Source organism: Abramis brama (assembly GCF_963993115.1).
Source record: "Abramis brama genome assembly, chromosome: 22".
In the NCBI taxonomy this organism is placed as follows: Eukaryota; Metazoa; Chordata; class Actinopteri; order Cypriniformes; family Leuciscidae; genus Abramis; species Abramis brama.
The window spans coordinates 10,853,318-10,874,883 of NC_139984.1; the positions used below are offsets into that span (position 1 = coordinate 10,853,318).

Below are 21,566 nucleotides of genomic sequence, written 5' to 3' on the forward strand. Positions count from 1 at the left end.
GAAAAACTGTAAACGTTTGGTTGGTTGAACTGTTGTGAACACATTGGAGAATTTTGTACACAATGTTTTGAATGAAAACTTACAAGCTGTTTAGGACATTTGCAGAGTGTTCAGATAACTGTGTTAATTGTTTTGAGATCTGAGTTTGGACAAATGTGTCAAATCGATTGAGAACATTTTTTAAATATTGCAGGGGAAACCATAAAACGTACACTTACCCTTATCTAAGTTATAGCCTATGCTCCAAAGTGCCAGCAGATGGCATTGTAGTTTACTTCTTCACAGAAGTAATCGTTAGTGTCAACTTTAGGCTATATTGTTGGCAGTATGGATGATATTTACATTTTTCGCTCTTCTGCAGCTTTCAAATCTCATTCTCAATGATGCAAGAGGGTTCGGGAATGACATGAGGGGTTGTGTCTACTACGGGATGCAGCTAATTTTTTTTTTTTTTTTTTTACCTTTTCATTAGAAAATTAGCATTAACAAAATCACGAACTTAAATGAAAGATCTTGAAATACTATTTACAAAGCCTATAGGGCTTAAAGAAACAAGTGTAATTTCTTTAAAACATGGCATTGTTTACTAGGCTACTTTAAAACATCGCTTTCATCATCTTTAAATTACCTGACAAGTTGTAATAAACCACTGCGTTGTACTTATTTGAGAAATCTCAGATATGCACAAGATTAGAATATTAAACAGTATTCCAATGCACCTGTTACGTTATTTTTTTTTTTTAAACTGTTTTATCTAATGAGTTTTGGGTGGGAAATTTGTATTGCTGGAAGGAAGGAAGCAATCGCAATGCATGTACTGTACAAGTGAGGCAAATATAGCATGCTCTGGGGAAAGAGTGGGAGAGGGAGGGAGAGAGAGAACGCAGCACACACACACACGGTAGCGCGCGAGACAGAGACACATCATTACAAAAGGCGCATGCACAAGAAAGACACATTGCATTTGTACACCTGTATTACTGCCTTAGCTTATGATATCCCGCGCGAGGGAATATATCTTAGGATCTCTGCGTATACAGCTCAAATAGAGGCGTCACTGTTCACACTCTCTCTTCCTCGGCAGGCATATGTATTTCGTATCGCCGTTTCTTCCAGTAAGCACCAATGCATGCATGCATCCGCCTCCCTGCGCTCTCAAATAGATGGTGCAAGTAAAGATGTCCAAATCTTCCGCAGACCCTCTGTCTGGTGTAGAAAGCGCTTCTCAGTCGCACTATTTCCAGGTAAGACTTTTGGGGGGGATTTGTGTTCTCGTAAATGGTTAATTTTTGGCTACTTGTTGTTGAGCTGTCGTGCATTGAAGCCTTCATATATCCGCAGAGCGCTACAGCTACACAATCTGCCCGTGTAATATAGCCTTTTATCGCGCTTTTAATCAGACACGCGCAGTTGTTTTTAATGAGCGGAGGCGAGATGTTGATAAGATGTTTGATGCTCCTCCACCATCCGCGAAACTCCTAATTCCTGTTTTTCCTCCGCCCTGAGATTTCACTCCGCAACCAAGGCCTCGTCCTTAAGGCCAGGCATAGTGTTTACAGTTCAAACACTTTTCTCTTTCAGTTTCTAGTGATACGTATAAACGGCATTAGAATGGATAACCCTAGTAGTCATGTCATGGGTCGGGTCTCACCTGTAGCCAACTTAAGTCCCATGGTCACCTGTCCTATCCCTGTTTCAAATACCAAGCTTGTAGTTGTATTTTTGAACATTATGGTTTCTAGGTCTAAGTTGGTTATTAGTCCAAAACAGTCATTATGGTATACCATCTTGAACCAGAAACAATACTGGTCATTCTGGTGTCAAGAGAATTTTGGGGAAATGGTGTCTGTTCAGTCAGCTAACCAGCTTGTATCAATTAATGACCATCTTAGACCATTTTCCAAACACAACTACCATCTTAACCTGGATTTTCCAATACAATTTCAAGGCAATTTCGCAACATTTTGGCGAATTGGTGGCTAATTTGTCTGGATTTGTACGACCTCATTTGTACATTTGTGTACAATCTGTTTACACCCTGTAACCTATGTTTAGGAGTAAACCTTCATGCTTACTTTTTTTTTCTTCTAAAAATCATATGTTTTCATTCAATGACAGTGTATGAATTCATATAAAATTGCCACCTCGTAGCTACGTTTCTTGTGTGATCGGGTTGAATTTACCATCAGAAATATTGTCTAATATATTTTAAAAGATAATGTATCTGTAGAGTTAATGTAGAGTAGTCTTGGAGGCAACTGACACTTTGACTTTTCAAAAAGTAATTTTTTTTAAGAGATCGTAAAACTAATCCATATGAATTGAGTGGTTTAGTAAAAAGATTTTTTGAAGAGTGAGACAAGATAAAACAGCACCTGTTTTATGAAGTGCAGACAAGGCATCTTGTGTCTGATGTTACTGTAACCGGGTGACTGTTTGTGTTGATGTGGTTGTCTCCATATAGCTACCACGAAAGTTGCCAAAGCGCAAGGGTCGTTTTAAACGCTCAGATGGCAGCACCTCGTCTGACACCACCTCCAGCTTCATCAAACGACAGGTAAGACTCTGCTTAATCAGTCAGAGCATCCATATTTCATACAGATGCCAGCGTATTGTTTCTGTCATTATGTATTCATGTGGGGCTGTTTGATTGGTCACTGTACTGGATGTGCATCACTGCTTCACTGCTTTACAGAGGTTGTGTAGTGTGACCAGGGGAAGTGACTTAATAGAGGCTGAAATTTTGATGAACGATGAACTTTTCGATGAACTTTACAAAATGTTTGTTTTTGCCTTCAAATAAATTAAAAACAAAATAAGAGCATGGAGGTTACAATTCGGTTCAGATATTGACTCTTGATGCATCAATACATTATCTCTACACTTTACCTTCTATTCATGTCCATGGAGTTTGACTTGTCTGACATTTTAATTGAACAATCAGTTGGCATTAGACATAAAGTTGTAAAGTTAAGGTGGAGATGATAAAGATGAAGATTCAAAAGGTTCCAAAACAAAGGTATTTAATATAAAACAAACTCAAGTTATCCACAGATGAAGAACAGGTATCGTGACAGCATGTAACACACATGTTAGACACGACAATACCGAACAACTGAAGTGAGCACAAAGAGGAACTTAAATACACAGTGATAATGAGACAATGACAAACAGCTATGATGATTAATGAGTGTTCATGGAAACTGATGACTGGCGGGAAACTAGGAACAAAGGAAACAGGAAACTAACGATTACAAACTAAAAGTCCATGAGATTAAAACTAAATGCACTGTTCAGCCTCGAGCCGTGATGGATAGATCGAATGGAAGAAGGGTGGAGGTTCAGGTAGTGGACGAGGGACCGGCGAGGCGCTGGAAAGCCATAGGCTGGCAGATGGGAGGGACCAGGGTGGAGCAGATGCCAGAAAGAGACATGTAGGAGCTGCTGGGAAGAACCATGGAGGAGTTGACGGTGGGAGGAACCATGAAGATGGTGGGAAGAGCCATGGAGGAGATGACGGTGGAAGGGCCCATGGATGGCTGATGTGATCCCAGAGCGACCCAGGAGACAGCCATGATGGAGGCGGCCCACAGCGGCAGTGATGGAGGGAGGTGCCAGGGTGGTCCTTTGAGCCAGAAAGACTGAGGTGACGCAGGGAGATGGTAAGGCCTAGGTGACGTCTGGATGGGCCGAGAGGTCTGGTGACATTGATGGACTGGGAGACCAAGGCAAAGTCCTGGCGATGAGTGGCCAAGGTGGAACCAAGGGGCCGAAGGACTGAGGCCTCCAGTGAAGCCTGAGGGATAGAGGAGCCCGACGGAGCCGTAGGGGTGGAGGGATGGAGCACAGCAGACAGCTCAGAAGACCGTGGCAATGATGGACCGTTGACTGACCAGGACGGAGCCAGTGGGACAAGGGAGCCCGGTGGAGCCAAAGGGACGACGGTCCCAAGTGGAGCCTATGGGGAAAGCAGCCAGGGTGGAGCTGATTGGTTGACGCGCCAAGGCGAAGCTCGGGACTCCTCATACCAGGGCAGCGCTGGGAAAAGAAGATCCGTTGACCCATAGGGCAAAGTTGATGTACCCAGCCAGCATCCAGCATGAGCACATATAAGAACTTAAAACACAGTGATAATTAATCGCTTAAACAGCTGTGATGATTAATGAGTGTCCATGGAAACTGATGACGGGCGGGAAACTAGGAACAAAGGAAACAGGAAACTAACGATAACAAACTAAATGTCCATGAGAGTAAAACTAAACACACTGTTCGTGACAGTGTATGCTGTATGCTGTATTTCATCTTTAGTAAAAGGTTATGAAAGGTTTTGCCAGGTCACATTATTTTAAAACTGTTAAATTTCCCTACTCAGTCAAAATATTACAAACTATTGCAATTTGCTTCAATAGATATTTAGAAAGAGTCTTTGTAATAATATCTGGTTACACTTTAAATTTTAAGGTGTCCTTGTTACAGTGTAATTATACATTTTAGTACTGAGGAATAATATAAATAATATAAAGTAATGTACTTACTATGGTTAGAAGGATTATGGTTTGTTTTAAGGTTAATTGCATGTAATGATGTATAATTTACTGTTATTACTACAGTAAGTACATGTAACAAGGACACTTGTATTTGAATTTCCGGATGTGTCCTTGAATTCCCTTTTGATTTATTCAGTTTGACATGTCTAAACAGCTTGTGTAATGTGTTATGTGTAAGAGCTGATTATAGCCATAGGTTTCATTTATGCTGTGATTCAAGACGTGGCCCCTAGATGGAGGCAGTTCCATTACTCTACTGCAACGTCTTCATGTATTATTTAAGAGGATCTTTTGAAAACACCAAAAGGAAAAATAGGTTATGACAAGCGCACTGAATTTCTCCATGGCACACTTCAACATCTATGTCAGCCTCGTTACATCAATTAATTTCCTCTGTAATGAGTGACCCAAATTCTTCGGTTTGTTCTTCTCACACCATATAAGCTCATTTGTCTTTATATTCAGCCTATCAAGAGTGACACCCTTAGATACCTACTCCAAATTCTTCTGTTCAGAAGTTTACAGACAAGGTTTAAATGGCATTAATGGGGACATTGACTATTCGGGTATCCATCTGCCATGCAGCAGAGAGTTTATGTGTGTGTGTGGAAAGAAGAGGTGGCATATTGAGCGGGTTGTTAATTTTCATGACCAGGAGGTCGTGGCAGTTTCAATTTTCTCTCAAAATATCAGTTCTTAAAATAGTAAAATAGTAAAATATTAATGGAGCTCATTTGGAGTGGAGCCATCTGGTGAATGTTAAATCCTCATGCTCTTTCTTTGTTCATAAAACTTGTGCCGTGATGCCGTACCTGAAAAAAGCATCTGTGACGTACATCATTGAATCCTTACGTACTTAAATCCTTAAATGAACCGTCTCTTATATGTGGACTCGTGGCAGCTTCCAGGGGTGTTAAAGACAGTGGTGAATGTGCTGCATTTGATAAATTGATGCTTTACTTAAAGGCATAGTTGACCCAAATATGAAAAATCTGTCATCATTTACTCTCCCTTAAGTTGTTCCAAACCAGTATGAATGTTATTTCTTCTGTCAAACATAAAAGAAGATATTTCGAAGAATGTCAGTAACCAAACAGTTGATGGACCCCATTGACTTCCACAGTATTTTTTTTTTACTATTTTTTACTATTTACTATTTTCATACTATGGAACTCAGTGCGGGGTCCATCAACTGTTTGGTTACCAACATTCTTCAAAATATCTTCTTTTGTGTTCCATAGAAGATTCATATATGTTTGAAACAAATCTTTTCTTTGACTCGGGTGGGGTTGTCTTGCTGGATTGTGACTCATCTCTGCAGGAGAAACAGTGGCATTTACCTGCTGCTGTTGAGAGGATCTATTTCAAGACCCAATCCCATCCCATCTGCTTTCTTATTGTATGGAAACGTACCCTACATGAACCGTCTCTTAAATGTGGACTTGTGGCAGCTTCTAGGGGTGTTCATTTTTGCATGGAAATTAATATTGATTAAAAGCGTATATAGCCTTAAAGATCTCCGGGTATAAGCCTTACAATATACAACAGTGACTCTCTCTCTCTCTCTCTGGTTTCCTTGCATTTGATCATTTCTGTGCATCGTATCATTCCTCCTCCTCTGCTCGCTTCATCCACTCTGAGAAATGTATAAGAGTCTTGATGCAGCAGACCTAAATATGAAGAATATTTACAAGATTCTAGCTACATCCTACTTCTAGCATTAGCTATGGTATTATGTATAATTTTGGACAAATATCATGATAGTAAAATTGTATTTTTTGGAAATATGATGATACTGTTTGTTTGTTTTTGCTGCAGTATATATCAAAGTACCATAGTATTACCATCTGATACCATTACTGTACCACTGTACCACCACAGTAGCTACTTTTCTGTGAAAGAGGACTCTTGATCTAAAGGCTTACATAACATGCACGTCCATGCATCCTTCAGCCCCTCCCACTCTAGAGCACTTCAGGACACTCTGGGAAGAGAAGGCATTGAGTGTGATGCTGTGTAGTGATTATCTTTCTGACACCTTGCTAAACAGACATTGCATAACAAACTCTCAACCACTCTCAGGTAACCCAGTTTGGACACAGAGTGGAAATCAGATTTTTTTTGTCTTGCAGGTAAATACAGATAATAGACACGTGCCGTTATATTTCTGCTGTTCCGTTTTAATGTGTGAATTCAAAATATGAACTAGGTGTAGATCATTATCTGATTGCTTGGAACAATATTAGCACACTTCTCCAATACTACCTTCACAATTTGAGAGTCCGCTCCAGCCCATGAGCCCAGCCCAGAGTCCTCTCCAGTCCCAGAGCCCAGCCCAGCCCAGAGTCCTCTCCAGCCCACGAGCCCAGCCCAGAGTCCTCTCCAGCCCCAGAGCCCAGCCCAGAGTCCGCTCCAGCCCCAGAGCCCAGCCCAGAGTCCGCTCCAGCCCCAGAGCCCAGCCCCAGAGCCCAGCCCAGAGTCCGCTCCAGCCCATGAGCCCAGCCCCAGAGCCCAGCCCAGAGTCCGCTCCAGCCCATGAGCCCAGCCCAGAGTCCTCTCCAGTCCCAGAGCCCAGCCCAGAGTCCGCTCCAGCCCATGAGCCCAGCCCAGAGTCCGCTCCAGCCCATGAGCCCAGCCCAGAGTCCTCTCCAGTCCCAGAGCCCAGCCCAGCCCAGAGTCCTCTTCAGCCCACGAGCCCAGCCCAGAGTCCTCTCCAGCCCCAGAGCCCAGCCCAGAGTCCGCTCCAGCCCCAGAGCCCAGCCCAGAGTCCGCTCCAGCCCCAGAGCCCAGCCCAGAGTCCGCTCCAGCCCCAGAGCCCAGCCCAGAGTCCGCTCCAGCCCCAGAGCCCAGCCCAGAGTCCGCTCCAGCCCCAGAGCCCAGCCCAGAGTCCACTCCAGCCCCAGAGCCCAGCCCAGAGTCCGCTCCAGCCCCAGAGCCCAGCCCAGAGTCCGCTCCAGCCCAGAGCCCTCTCCAGCCCCAGAGCCCAGCCCAGAGTCCGCTCCAGCCCCAGAGCCCAGCCCAGAGTCCGCTCCAGCCCAGAGTCCGCTCCAGCCCCAGAGCCCAGCCCAGAGTCCGCTCCAGCCCCAGAGCTCAACCCAGGGGGGTTCTGTCACAAGTGCACCGCTCCTCCCTCACTACTGCACTCCCTCCCTCATTCAGCCATAATCTGCATCTGCACCTGATCAGCACGCTCATCACCACAGTATTTAAACACACCTCAGCCTCAGTCATTGGTCTGGTCAACGCCTTGAACTACGGATTACTTACCTGACTACACACCTAAGCAATTTACCTCCTGCAATTCCTCCAAGTTCATATATTCCTTGTTCCCATGTCTGTTCTCCAGCTTGCGTCCCTCCAGCATTCCCTCTATTCCTGTAAGACAAAGACATTGTTAGATAACACATCAAAATAAGTATACTCCTTTAAAGCACGTCAAAAGATTATTAAAACAGTGATTTAAAATGCACTTGATGCATGACCATGGCTTGATTCAGAATAGATGGATCTATTGTGGAGTCTAGTAGACTGGACACATACACAAACACACATGAGAGAAGGTTGATGATGTGATGTCATTAGCATGAATGAGGGGGCGGGATCTGGGATGTCATGATCTGTGATGTCATGATGGCAGTGAAGGCCAGAGAAACAGATTGTGAGTCTGTACGTACAGCAGAGCAGCCTGTGTGTGTGAGCTGCTGATGGAAAGACATTAATATATATAGACAATATGTCTAACATCTAGTCAAGGTAAACTTTTCTTTTTTCATCAAATCAGGTGATCCGGTATTCCGTGTTTGAAGAACATACTCATCAATTACTGTCTGACTATTCACTATTAATTTAATAATGTGAAAGTGGATTTGATATGGATAATGTTGAGCAGTGTTCCTTGTTTAAGTGTGCTTGTTGTGATTTTAATTTCTGTGTGCTGGTATCTATGAAAGGAACATGCAATATTGTTTCCATATTAAAGACTTCATGTTTTGGAGTAGGATGTTTCTAGTTGTTTCCAGTTTGACTAGAACATTTTTCTCTTTTAGGATTCTTTATCCAAGGCAAAAGAGGGTCTAAAAGTAACATTTTGCCACATCTGCCAGTGGTGACTGAATTGAGAAAATTCACTTTTGTTGCCATAAATATTGCTTATCAGCCATAAAAGTGTATTTTGTATTCATTTTTCACATGTATATGACAATTATATTATTTTACTACAGAGGTGGACAAAGAACACAAATCAAGTAATTGAGTAAAAGTACAGATATCTATTAGGTTCCATTTTGATTACAAAGAACTGCAACTGACCTATAAGGCCTTAAATGGTTTAGCAGCTCCGGTGTATTTAACTGATCTTCTATTGTGCTACAATCCATCACACTCTTTAAGGTCGCAAAACTTTCATATTTTGGTTGTACCTAGGATATCTAAGTCCACTAAAGGAGGGAGAGCGTTTTCACACTTGGCTCCTAGCCAGCACTAGGCAACAAGGAAGATTATTCAGACATAACAAATGTTTTATTGTATTACCATAACTTGTCATATACTGATAGCTACCCTACTGATAATTTCTGATACTTCAAGTGTGCAAGTGAAAATAACAAAACATCCTATATAGTACCAAGAAATGAAGAAAAACTAAATGTGTGTTGATGTATAAATATACAATATAAAACAGACGTCACATAGGGCAAAATGTGTTAAGATTTTTAAAAGAACGCTATGCAAACATACAAGTTTTATATAATTTGATACTGCAATGGCTTCGGGGAAGATGCATGAGCATTAATTTGCATTGTTTTAATGTTATGTTTAGTTTTTACCTAAAACCTACCCCGTTCAGACAGTAATAGGCTGCACAAGTATGGACATGCCCACATTCAAGCATTTCATGCTTAAACAGCTCAACCTTTTAAGCAGATTTAGTTCACATACAACTGACAGTCATCATGACCTAAATATGATTTACATTTACAATAAATCCTAAAGTTCAGCATTAGTAACTAACTATTCGCACCATCAGTTGCTCCAAGTATCCCCGTTCTTGGCTTGTTTTGTGTCAGATTTGTGAATTCAGTGAATCGTAAACTGGAGACTCGCTCTGACAGATCATTATGAACCAGTGAGTTGTTGACTCAAAAACAGATGCAGTCGGATCGGTCCAATTCACAAATGAATCGTTCAGTGTGTTCGGACACCACTATCGTGTCTCTGAGCGGGTGACAGTTTCTTAAGTTCAAAATAAAGAGGAACGATGTCTTTTTATGAAATGTAGCAGAGTAAAAATTATGATACTATGCTTTTGAATCTAGAAAATAAAAGTACAAATAATTTGTTACTGTCCGCCACTGTTTGACTATTTGTTTTTGTCTTCTCTTGATGAAACAACACCTGTCACAAAGAACTGATGTAGTTTTATTTTTGCACAGTGTGTCTTTACTTGTTTGGAAGTTAAAGTAAAAGTATGACAATAACATAATATCATTTAAATATCATTTGAATCGTCTTCAATTGTGTAGCAATTTATTTAAAAAAGTTACCAGCTAACTAGCCAACACGTTTTATTTTCTTTCGTAAAATATCAGACAGACACAAAGACTTAGGCCTACAGCATCTCCTGAACACAAACACACACTCATTTAAATTCTTCCTCCTGCTCACTTTTGAGAGAAAATCCTGATGATGATGGCGTTTTTATACAATGTGAAGGAAAGCTCAGATATTATTGCAGGGTGTGTAGCACTGAGAGCAGTGGTGAAATCCATCGCATTAATAATGGATGGAAAATGGCCGCTCTGACAGTTCACAAACGGCCATAACATCATTAAGGATCACTTAGCAGGAGCACTTTTCCCGCTTGTACCACGCACAGGCCATAAACACAGGGATGGTAATGTGTAGATATGGGTGCTTCATTCCTGTGTCTGCCTTCTCCTCTCCTTAGTAAACAAAGAGTTTGTCCCATGTATTTTTCTATTGCCCTACATGTCTGCCGTCCCCAAGAACTCAATAGCCCTTTGTCAGCTTATGTTTTTGTTGCTGGCACATTCCATGAATACAATACACTTTGGTGTGCTATTACTTTTTTAAAGCATTAGAGGCATAAATTCCTTGTTGTTTTGTTGTGAGAAGAACTAGAGACATAAACTATTATCCAACACACAATTAACTTAGCATGAAAAAGTAGCTAGTCCCACCTCAAACTTTTCAACTGTATCCAATATTTTGGTTGGGAATAAAATTGATATTCATTGTAGTATATTTAATTAAGATTTCAATTCACATTTATTTGTATAGCGCTTTTCACAATCCATATTGTTTCAAAGCAGCTTTACAGAAAACGTACAGTTCTAAGATAATACAAATCATGCAGTTTGCTAACATCATGCATTCATTTAGGCAGAAACAAAGGGCACATTAAAGCAATTATTACAAGTTGTGATCATAATGCTTATAATATATAGAAAATTTGGCAGCTGTGTATGTTGATTCAGAGTTGGCGTCATTACATTTTTTATATATTTAACACACTGTCAACTTGGATAATTGAAAGATTTCATCTGCAAGTGATGAAATATATAACTAAGGATCATCAGCATCACAGTGAAAACTAATTCCATGTTTTCTAATAATATTGCCATATATACATATATAGGATTAGCACAATTGAGTGGACAACGTTTTCTAATATTTTAGACATAAATGGAAGATTTGAAATGGGTCTGTAATTTGACAATTCATTTGGACCTAGTTGTGGTTTCTTAATGAGAGGCTTAATAACTGCCAGCTCGAAGGGTCTTGGGACATGACCTAGAGACAGAGACGAGTTAATAATATTGAGAGGAGGCTCTTCTGCTACAGGTTACAACTCTTTCAGTAATTTAGTGGGTACTGGATCTAATAAACATGTTGTTTGTTTAGATGCAAATGATTTATTTAGCTCTTCCTGTCCTATAGTTGTAAAGCACTGCAATTGTTCTTGAGGGCTGATAGCTGAGGCTGAATCATAAAATGCTGTCAGAGGTTTACAGTTGTATTTCTGATGCTTTTGATTTTCTCAGTGAAGAAATGTATTATGTAAGTCATTACTACTAAACTGTGTTGGAATATTCAGTTAAGGTGACGTCTGTTTATTTGTTAATCTAGCCACTGTACTAAATAAAAACCTTGCATTGTTATTTTCTATGAGTTTGTGGAGATGCTCTGCCCTGGTGGCTTTTAGAGACTTTTTATAGCAGGTTATTTGTGAATCAATCTTTAGTGGTTTGGATAATTTTTCTACCTGGTCGATAACATGGAGCGATATGGCAAATATCAGCAGTATGCATGTAGTGATTAGTGACATCATCACTTTGTGGTCAGGAAGATCAGTTCCTTGCAATATAATAATATAACAATATTATTGTCACCATGATGTCATGTATTGTCTGCACCTGTTCTCGTTACTCCCTGATTAGTTTACCTTCTTCCACCTGTGCCTGTTTAGCTCCCTCCTCACTCTGTGTATTTATACTCCCCGCTCTGTTCATCCTTTGTCAGGTAATGAATGTGGACACGCTGTATTGTGTTACTCCAGTAAACTTTAATGTTATTTGGAACCTGCATCATTCGTCTTCCTCCCATGGCAAGTTTGTGACAATTATATTACCAAAAAATATTTTTAATCATTATTTTCAGTCAGCAAAATCATAATATTTATCCTTGTCCCACATGTTGCGTTTTACCGCATAATTTTCCTCCGTTACAAAATTGTAACATTCCAAACATTTTCAAATTCCACAGGGTCTTTAAAATTGTGACGCCCAATAGGTAAAACATGACTAAATAATTTTTCTTTAAAAAAAAAATCATATCACATGTCATATCCATAGCAGTGATGGATAAGTCACTTGAAACGGAAAGTTGTAATTGTATTTTCTTCCCTATTGTAACATATATCTGAGTTAAACGGATTTTTGAACAAGAACAAATGTAGGACGGGCCTTGATTTTCTCCATGCGGAATTGATTGGATGGTTGTGGTTTGCTATTGGTGGATCTCATGTGAGTGACAGTTTGTCCCGCCCTCACGCCAGTAAACGCGTCATCAGAGAAAAGAAGAGATGGTGCTGCAAGAGAGAGGGGGAGTTACTTTGATTTAATATTACGAGGCACTTGAATTAAAAATATATATATATATATTGTATGTATAAATAATTTACAATAAATACTGCAATATTCCATAAAAAAAATAGTCAATTTTGATTTCATAAAATTTAGGATTAGGAGTTTGTTCAAATCCTATTACTTTGCCTAATATATAGTATATGAAATTAAAAGTGATGCTGCCATAGCAAACATCAAAATCAGTATGTGATGGTTACAGCAAAGATCATTCGCTCTCACTCAGCCTGTTATGTTACATCTCTACTGCAGAGCTACCTACAGATGGTGTGTGTGTCTGTGTGTTTAGTCATAGTTTGGGGACAAATTTGTTCCCAGAAGTGAGCTAAATAAAACCATTCTTTGGGGACATCCAGGGATGTCCTCAATTGGAAAACACTGCAAAAATTATTTTCATAATCAGAATATTAGTCTTCTGTCTAGTCAAAAAAAAAAAAAAAAAAATTCTCAAAACAAGATGCATTTACTTGATTATATAATATTTTGGATACTTAAGGCCAGTTTACACCACGAACAGTAACTATAACATTTTAATAATCATTCTAATTCTATGAGAATAGGGAAGTCCACATCACAACTATAACGACACAGAGTAACGATATTTTTTTCAGATAATGACTGATGAAAACATTGACAGCCAATCAGAATCCACCCACATTTAAATAGCTTGAGCATTTAAAGCAGCAGTTGGCAAAACTACAGTACATGTGTCACGGTACACACACGGGTAAAGGTAAGTTCCAAGAGCAGTATTTATTGGGTAATCCGTACTCACAACTAGTCCAGGCAAGGGTCAAATATCCGGTAAGGCAATCCAAAACACAAGAAATAAACATGAACAGGGCAGACACAAACTTCGGAAGTGCTGTGACATAAAACAAGGACTCCATGACAAACACTGAAACAGACAGGGTATAAATAGACAGATACAAACAAGGTGATGGGGAACAGCTGAGTGCAATCACGAGTGATGGGAACAGACAAAGGATTATGGGAATTGCGGTTCCAGAGTGAATGGTGACAGGAAGGGAAAGAGACCTCTAGTGGACACCCGGGGAAACACAAACCAGACACTGTGACAACATGCTTGTAATAAACAGAGCGTTATGATCATAGGCAGAGCATGTGTAAGGCTGAACAAGGCTTAGCCTTCCCCTGGCCCCGGACTTGAGACTAGCATGGAATTTTCTCACTCAAACCACTGACTATCGGTGCTTCTGATTACTTTTTGAGGGAAAAGCCGCCCATAACGGCTGGTCTAGGATAAGTTTTCTCCATAAAAATAGCATATTGGTGAAAGGTCAAAGGTTTCTATTTACAGCATGTTTTTGCATTACTGAGCAGTGTAGCCAATCACAAATGTATCTGTTGATTTCTTGAACGCAATGGCCAATCCACTCACACTCTTTCTAGGCGACATTAAGAATTTGTTTTGCTGCATTAGTTAAGGAAAAGGTTATTTATTTTAAGAATTGGCTGCCATGCCAAATCACGCATAAAATGCATTGTGAACGTAGCTGCTTTAATAACAAATAATTTATTGGGAGCGATTTCATGACACAATGATTAGATTTAATGACATTCTATTTAAATATGTTTTTAAAGAGGATGCGCATCTCCTCAGCCTTACCCTAGAGTTGGTTCACCCCCTGCCTATGGTTATTGTGCATTGATTTGGATGCTAATTTCATCATTATAGTTATTGTTCTTGGTGTGAACAGGCCTTTAGCTATATCTTGAATATACCTTTAATGATTTCTGTATTTTTGTTTGTTTGTTTGCTTTAAAGGTGCTCTAGGTAACTTTTTAACCTTAACTGAACAGCTTTGGAGTCAGTGGAATGGTTATATTACTTATTTCGAGTTGAATGGTGGTGGTTTCGCACCCCCCTGGTGCCCGAGAGCGGAAAAAACTCACTTGCAACTTTGGGCCGGCGGGTCGGCGTCAGGTAGTATCGCGTGATATCAGGTCTCGCGATGTAACGAATTGCTTGACGGCACTGCACACGTACACGCCCCCATTCAAGCACCGGCTAGCTACAGTATAAGCAAAGGGCAACGATAGATTGAGTTATGGCTGAGGCTGTAAAAAAGATGCAGAAAGCTAGGAAATCTTTGTCGGAGGACCAATGAAAGAGGAAACGGGAGACTGACCGAGCAAGTCAGACTCGAGTAAATATCGGACCGGCTTTTTCAGAATGGGGAGAACTGAGAGAAACAGAAGCCTGCAAAACGGATGCTGATCCTGCTGTTGCACTTGTAAGTATCTTTGGAATAAACTGTGTTATCTGTGAATAAAATGAAAAAATTAATATTTAAATTTCAAGTAATTGCGACCTCAGAATGTTTGCTATTGTCTGTAAAGGTTTTTATTATGATCGCTGTCTGTTACGGGCTTACTAGTACGCTAGATACTATAACTTTGATGTTAGCATTGTCATTAGCAAACACGTTTGATTTCTGTAGTTGTTTGGCCGTTCCTCTGTCGGTTTTATTTGTGTAACTTACACTTTTATTTTATGTCACTAAGTCAACGCGTCTGATAATAGGCAATAAACATGTTGCACATATGATCGAGCTAGAAAAAACGTTCTGATGTTTTCTTAGACAAGCAAAGGTAAACCGTCATTCTACCAGATTAACTTATAGACCTTACTAATATAACTTTAGACAAATATTAGCCTCCGATATATATATATATATATATATATATATATATATATATATATATATATATATATATATATATATATATATATTTATGCTCATGCCCATTCTCCCAAAAACAAACAAACACCAAAGCAGTAGTTCGCCTCGTTCATATCGTTCGTTCCCGGTAAAAATAATAGTATGCATGACAACACAATAAAAAAAATAAATAAAAAAAATCGCCATCAGTTGGAAAGAAAATATTGCTTTACTTGCCTCGGTAGACCTAACTGGTTTTGAAATAGCCTGTTCCTCTGCTCAGCTGGGTTGCTCGTGGCGAGGGGTGGAGGGACAACAGTTTGTTTTTAGACAGAGTGTTTGAAAGCATTTACTACCAGACACTAGGGGGAGCTACGTAGAGAAAAAACACTCAGACTTGCCTGGTGTCCCTTTAAGCATAAAACCAACACCATCTAGTGAAGTGAGTTGTTTAAAATCATTTTAACATTGAATGTTTCAACCAAAGACATTTAGATGGAAAATATTACTCAGCTTAATTTGTATTTGAGAGACAGTACAGTTGTTGTTTGGGTTGAATGTGAGCATCTCAAGAGACGTCCTTTTTTCATGGGACTTTTGGTCACGTTGATCTCTGTATCTCTTCCCATACCTGTCTCTCTCTCTCTCTCTCTCTCTCTCTTTCCCTGTCTTCCTCTCCTCCCTCCCATGTGTACTGCTCGCTTTGTTTGAGGCTGTTATTTGGAGCTGACAGAATCAGGGCTGAGTTTCAAATATAGGAGGAAGCATCGCCATGGCCTCACCAACCAGAAGATCGTCTCCCACCAGCCCAGAATTTTCCATTCATTTTCTCCTCTAATTTTTATCGCCTTTATCATTCCACCTACGGGCGGCAATGTGGTTTTACACACAGCAGGAGGGATTTGCTTATCTTTACACTATTATGTCTTATCTAGGTCTTATTATTCCCTTTTATTTCCGCCTGCCTCACAACGAGGTGATATTGTTTGATAACCCAGAGCATATCTTGATGTTAAAATATGAATGTGTCCGATGGATAAATGATATCCGTGATGCAGTGAATCTATGGAGATTACACAGAGAGAGGGAGGAGAGAGAGGAGATTACACAGAGAGAGGGAGATGATCTATGTGCTGTAAGGGGAAAGGAGAAGCCGGGGGGTGGGGTGGGGGGATTGTGTGCTATATTTGGTGTTGCAGTGAAAGCGGGAGTGGGTGTGAACCAACTTCATCTGCCATCAGAGACTCACTAAGAAAGGGGGTGTGGGTAAACATCTGCACACAGCTGAGGAAAAAGAGGGTGTGGATGTGGGCTTTTGTAAGGAAGCAAATCAATTTATTTCCAAAACAATGATGTCACAATGGTAGCAGACGAGTATAAGGATGATGCAATAATGAGAAGTTATAAGATAGTGACTGAGAACAAAATGAAACACCAACTGCATTTACATTTATGCATTTGGCAGACGCTTTTATCCAAAGCACCTTACATTGCATTTCAAGGTACACATTTTTACATTCTTCTCAGTTCTCGCTTTCCCTGGGAATCGAACCCATGTCCTTCACGTTGCAAGCACCAATGCTCTACTGTTTGAGCTACAGGAAAGCATAACAACAACCCAGCAAGCAATAGCCGTCATGTCACCGTCTAGGTTAACTATAGACCCGATGGTCCGGCCATGAGTAACCCACTTCTAGACAAAATAAACTTGAATTTGGTTACATGTCGTTTTTGCCAAAATAATTTGCGAGATGTATGATATTCCATCATATTAGCAAAGTCAACAGAGATTACAAGGTTTCATTTCTTTGATATGTTCTATGCTATTTGTAGCCCACTTATAGTCAAAACTGATTCATTGTAGTTTTATGACCAGGCAGCGCATGAGATGGTTGATATCCCATCATGTTACCAATGTCATATCTACAAGATATCCTTGTCATTTCATGACATGGTCAATCTGTAGTCACGATTTAGCTATTAAACGGCTATTAGACGTCTTTTAAATGCAAAATTGCTTGCTGGGAGATAACAACGCTCTAGAAAACTCCTAACATCCTAGCAAAGTGTTTAAAACACTCAGAACACCCTAGCAACCACATCACCATCCACAACAACCTATCAGTGACATACATTTTCATGCACGAATGCGTAAAAATCTAGCTCAATTTTTGCAACTAAATGCACGCCTCTGATTAAAATGTACAACACAATACATCTTTTCTTTGTGTTGTTTTCTGTGAGCTAGCCAATATATCTTCATCAAATCAATATCCTTCAGCAAAAAGAGAACAGCACAGTAGTGCTCAATTATGTTTTTGTTATGAGGAAGATTAATTACTGATGTTGGATGAATGCTACACGGAGACATTGGCGATGACACAGCTCACTATAAAATAGCTGAATCTGCAAAAACAAGCCTTCTGTTCAGAGCTGGAGAGAGTTAAATATGCTAATGTCTGCACTTTCTCGCCTTTTTTCTTCTTCTGTGTGCTGTCGTGAATACGGTCGATAAGGGTGTGTGTGTGTGCTTTGCCTCATTCCTCGTCAATATGGCATTGTTAAAACAAAATGTTAGAACACTGGGTAGATGGCACTGATTTTCACTGGGATGCTTTATGGAGCACTACATTATTTGTCCACTCATAATTATATGTGCCTGCCATGTGTGTTAATATAATACATATATAATTGCCACATGTCCTATTCATCATGTTCATGTTTTTGTCTGCTTGACAGGACCATTCAAATTTGTGTATCTTGTATTAGAGCAGTTAAAATTTGTGCTTTGAGTAAAATTATCTCATACTGACCACTGGATGTTCAACATGGCACTTCATGGCAAAGAACTCTCTAAGGATTTGAGAATTAGAATTGTTGCTCTCCACAAAGTTGACCTAGGCTATAAGAAGACTGGTAACACCCTGAAACTGAGTTACAGTACAGGCCAGGGTCATACAGAGGTTTTCCAAGACGGGTTCCACTCGAAACAGGCTTTGCACGGGTCAATCAAAGAGTCCTTGTGCTGTGCGTCAGGTGCAGAAGCTGGTTTAAAGAAACAGACGTATGAGTGCTACCAGCATTGCTTTAGATGTTGCAGAAGCGGAAGGTCTGCTTGTCAGTGCTCAGATCATACACCGCACACTGCAACAAGTCGGTTTGCATAGCCGTCGTCCCAGAAGGAAGCCTCTTCTGAAGCTGGCTCACAAGAAAGCCCGCAAACAGTTTGCTGAAAGCAACCTGTCCAAGAGCATGAATTACTGGAACCATGTCCTGTGGTCTGATGAGATTAAGATAAACTTGTTTGGCTCAGATGGTGTCCAGCATGTGTGGCGATGCCCTGGTGAGGAGTACTAAGGAAACCGTGTCTTGCCTACAGTCGAGCATGGTGTTGGTAGCATCATGGCCTGGGGCTGCATGAGTGCTGCTGGTACTGTGGAGCTGCGCTTCATTCAGGGAAACATGGATTCCAACATGTACTGTGACATTCTGAAGCAGAACATGATGCCCTCCCTCCAGAAACTGGGCCGAACGGCATGATAACGACCCCAAACACACCGCCAAGATGACGACTGCCTTGCTGAGGAAGCTGAAGGTGATGGAGTGGCCAATATGTCTCCAGACCTGAACCCTATTGAGCACCTGTGGGGCGTCCTAAAGCGGAAGGTGGAGAAGCACCATGTGTCTAACAGCCAGCAGCTCCGTGATGTCATTATGGAGGAGTGTAAGAGGATCCCAGCAACAACCTGTGCAGCTCTGGTGAACTCCATGCCTAGGAGGATTAAGGCAATGCTAGATAACAATGGTGCTCACACAACATATTGACACTTTGGACACAGTTTTGACATGTTCACTTAGGGTGTACTCACTTTTGTTGCCAGCTATTTTGACAATAATGGCTGTATGTTGAGTTATTTTCAGAGGACAGTAAATATTTACTGCTATACAAGCAGCACATTGACTACTCTAAAATATATCCAAGTTTCATTTCTATAGTATTGTCCCTTGAGAAGATATACTAAAATGTTTGCTGAAATGTGAGGGGTGCAGCCTACTCACTTTTGTGAGATACTGTATGTACATATATAGATATATAGATATAGATATAGATATATAGATGTGTATATATATATATATAGATGTGTATATATATATATATATATATATATATATATATATATATGTATCAGTCTGGCTGATTAATTGAAATATTTGATCATTTCGAGATTATAAGCATTAACCAAGAACTGTGCCAGCTTGGCTGAAAAACAGAAGTGACCAATGGATAGTGCACATTTTCTATTTTCACATATTTATAGTCAATTTTGAGTAAACGGTTATTTGTGTAAAATGTCAAATAATGTAGTTAAATGTGTATTCAATTAAATTCATTGAGTTAAATATGTATGCATGTATTAATTTCAGTGAGTTTATGTAATTTCTATCATATTTGTTATCGTTACATTGTATTTTGTACAGTGGGCTCCAAAAGTCTGAAACCACTAATGTAAATATGTTTATGTTTTACATTTTTCCCTTTTTTTTTTTTTTTGGATTACAAATGATATATTGTCATTAATATAATGACCCAAAGAGCATCTTCAGTGCTTAAATGGAAGCAAGATCATCTGAGCCACATGGTCAATATACAAATTGACTTAGAAATGTTGCAGAATATAATTATACATTTTTAATTATACATCCCCAATTTCAGAAAAGTTGGGACAAGAATCTGTGATTTGTTAAGTCTCTTGAACCTTTATTTAACTGACAAAAGTACAAAAAAGATTTTCAATGTTTTCACTGACCAACTTAATTGTATTTTGTAAATATAAACTAATTTTGATTTTGATGGCTGCAACACACTCCAAAAAAGTTGGGATAGAGGCAAAATAAAAGTGAAAAGATTATACAATATCCAAGTGAAGTCCAAATTTTCCTTTTTTAAATCCTAAAATTGACTGTTAATTAAGATTAAATTACATTTTGAATCACAGATTAGTTTTCCAAACACCAAAATAAATGCATAAAATGTGATTTTGACAACGTTGAAACATCAAAGATGCTTTTTTTCAAATGATGGAATCGTGGTGGAAAGATTAAATGCTGATGCGAGTCTTCAGTTGTTGTTGTTGGTGGTGGTGATGATGATGTTGATACAGTGTTTGTTAAGCTTTCAGTCATTTCCCCCCCGAAGCATTCTGCTCACTGCAGATCGGCTAGCACTGAGGTGCTCATTTTCAACCCTCCCTCCATTTTTTCTTCTTCTAACAGCTTGTACCGCCCGCTTGCATTTCATTTGTCTCCTGAGTTCCACACACACACACACACACACACACATACACACACACACACACACACACACACTCTCTCTCTCTCTTGCTCTCTTTCTGTCTTTCGCCTTCCTCCATCCCTGCTGTGTGGTTCTGTGGGCAGTCATGACTGTTTTGGGCTCTGGATCTCGGTGTTGTTTTTGACTGCCGTTGAGCGTTATTGCTCTTCAGAGTGGGCCAGGAAGGGCCACCAACCACAAGACTTAGAGAGTCCTGGAGGGTCTCTTGAGCTCAGAGAGAATGAGATAGCGTTAAAAACACCTCAAACCATTGTCTTGAATAAGGTAGGTGGAATTTACATGATTAGGATTTTGCAATGGGATGATTATTATGATGGTTATTGGCATATTTGGGTGATTTTTGTTTTATTATAGTCGAATCATTACATGACTGCCTCGTGTTCGCCGCTCTAGTGCTGTAGTAATCTGTCACCTTAGAGGCCGTACAGATGAAATCTGAGAGGATCACTCTGCCACAGATCACAGTTGTATTTAATGCATTTATTGAATTTCCAACATTTGTAGTGTACAGGCTCCATTTTACCCCAGTGGAATCTGTTAGACGTGTTTCTTTGGATGGTTTAAAGCTGGATGTGCCCATTAGGACTGTACAGACCATTGGAGCAGCATTTGATGACTCACTGACCAAAAGCATTTCAGCTCTGGTGTTGCTCCAGTGGTTAATTGTACACTGTAAAAAAATTCTAAACTCCCAACTCAAATTTTTCTAGTGACTGGTCACATCTAAATTTTTCAATTGGCCCAAGTGAAATTCTGTAAATTATAAAATTACATGTACAGAATTTCACTTGGGCCATTTGAAAAATTTAGATGTGAC

At 39.9% G+C, this 21,566-nt stretch overlaps 1 protein-coding gene across 4 annotated transcripts in view; it reads left to right on the top strand.

Moving 5' to 3' along the window:
- The first annotated feature begins 785 nt into the window (after positions 1-785).
- Positions 786-21,566, top strand: part of cacnb3a (calcium channel, voltage-dependent, beta 3a) — a 39,292-nt gene continuing 18,511 nt past the window's right edge. For all 4 annotated transcript variants that reach the window (XM_084098986.1, XM_084098987.1, XM_084098988.1 and 1 more), the window contains exons 1-2: positions 786-1,244; positions 2,465-2,557. In XM_084098986.1, coding sequence (XP_083955112.1) covers positions 1,164-1,244; positions 2,465-2,557 — 174 coding nt within the window. In that variant the 5' untranslated portion in view covers positions 786-1,163. The remainder of the gene's footprint in view (positions 1,245-2,464; positions 2,558-21,566) is intronic.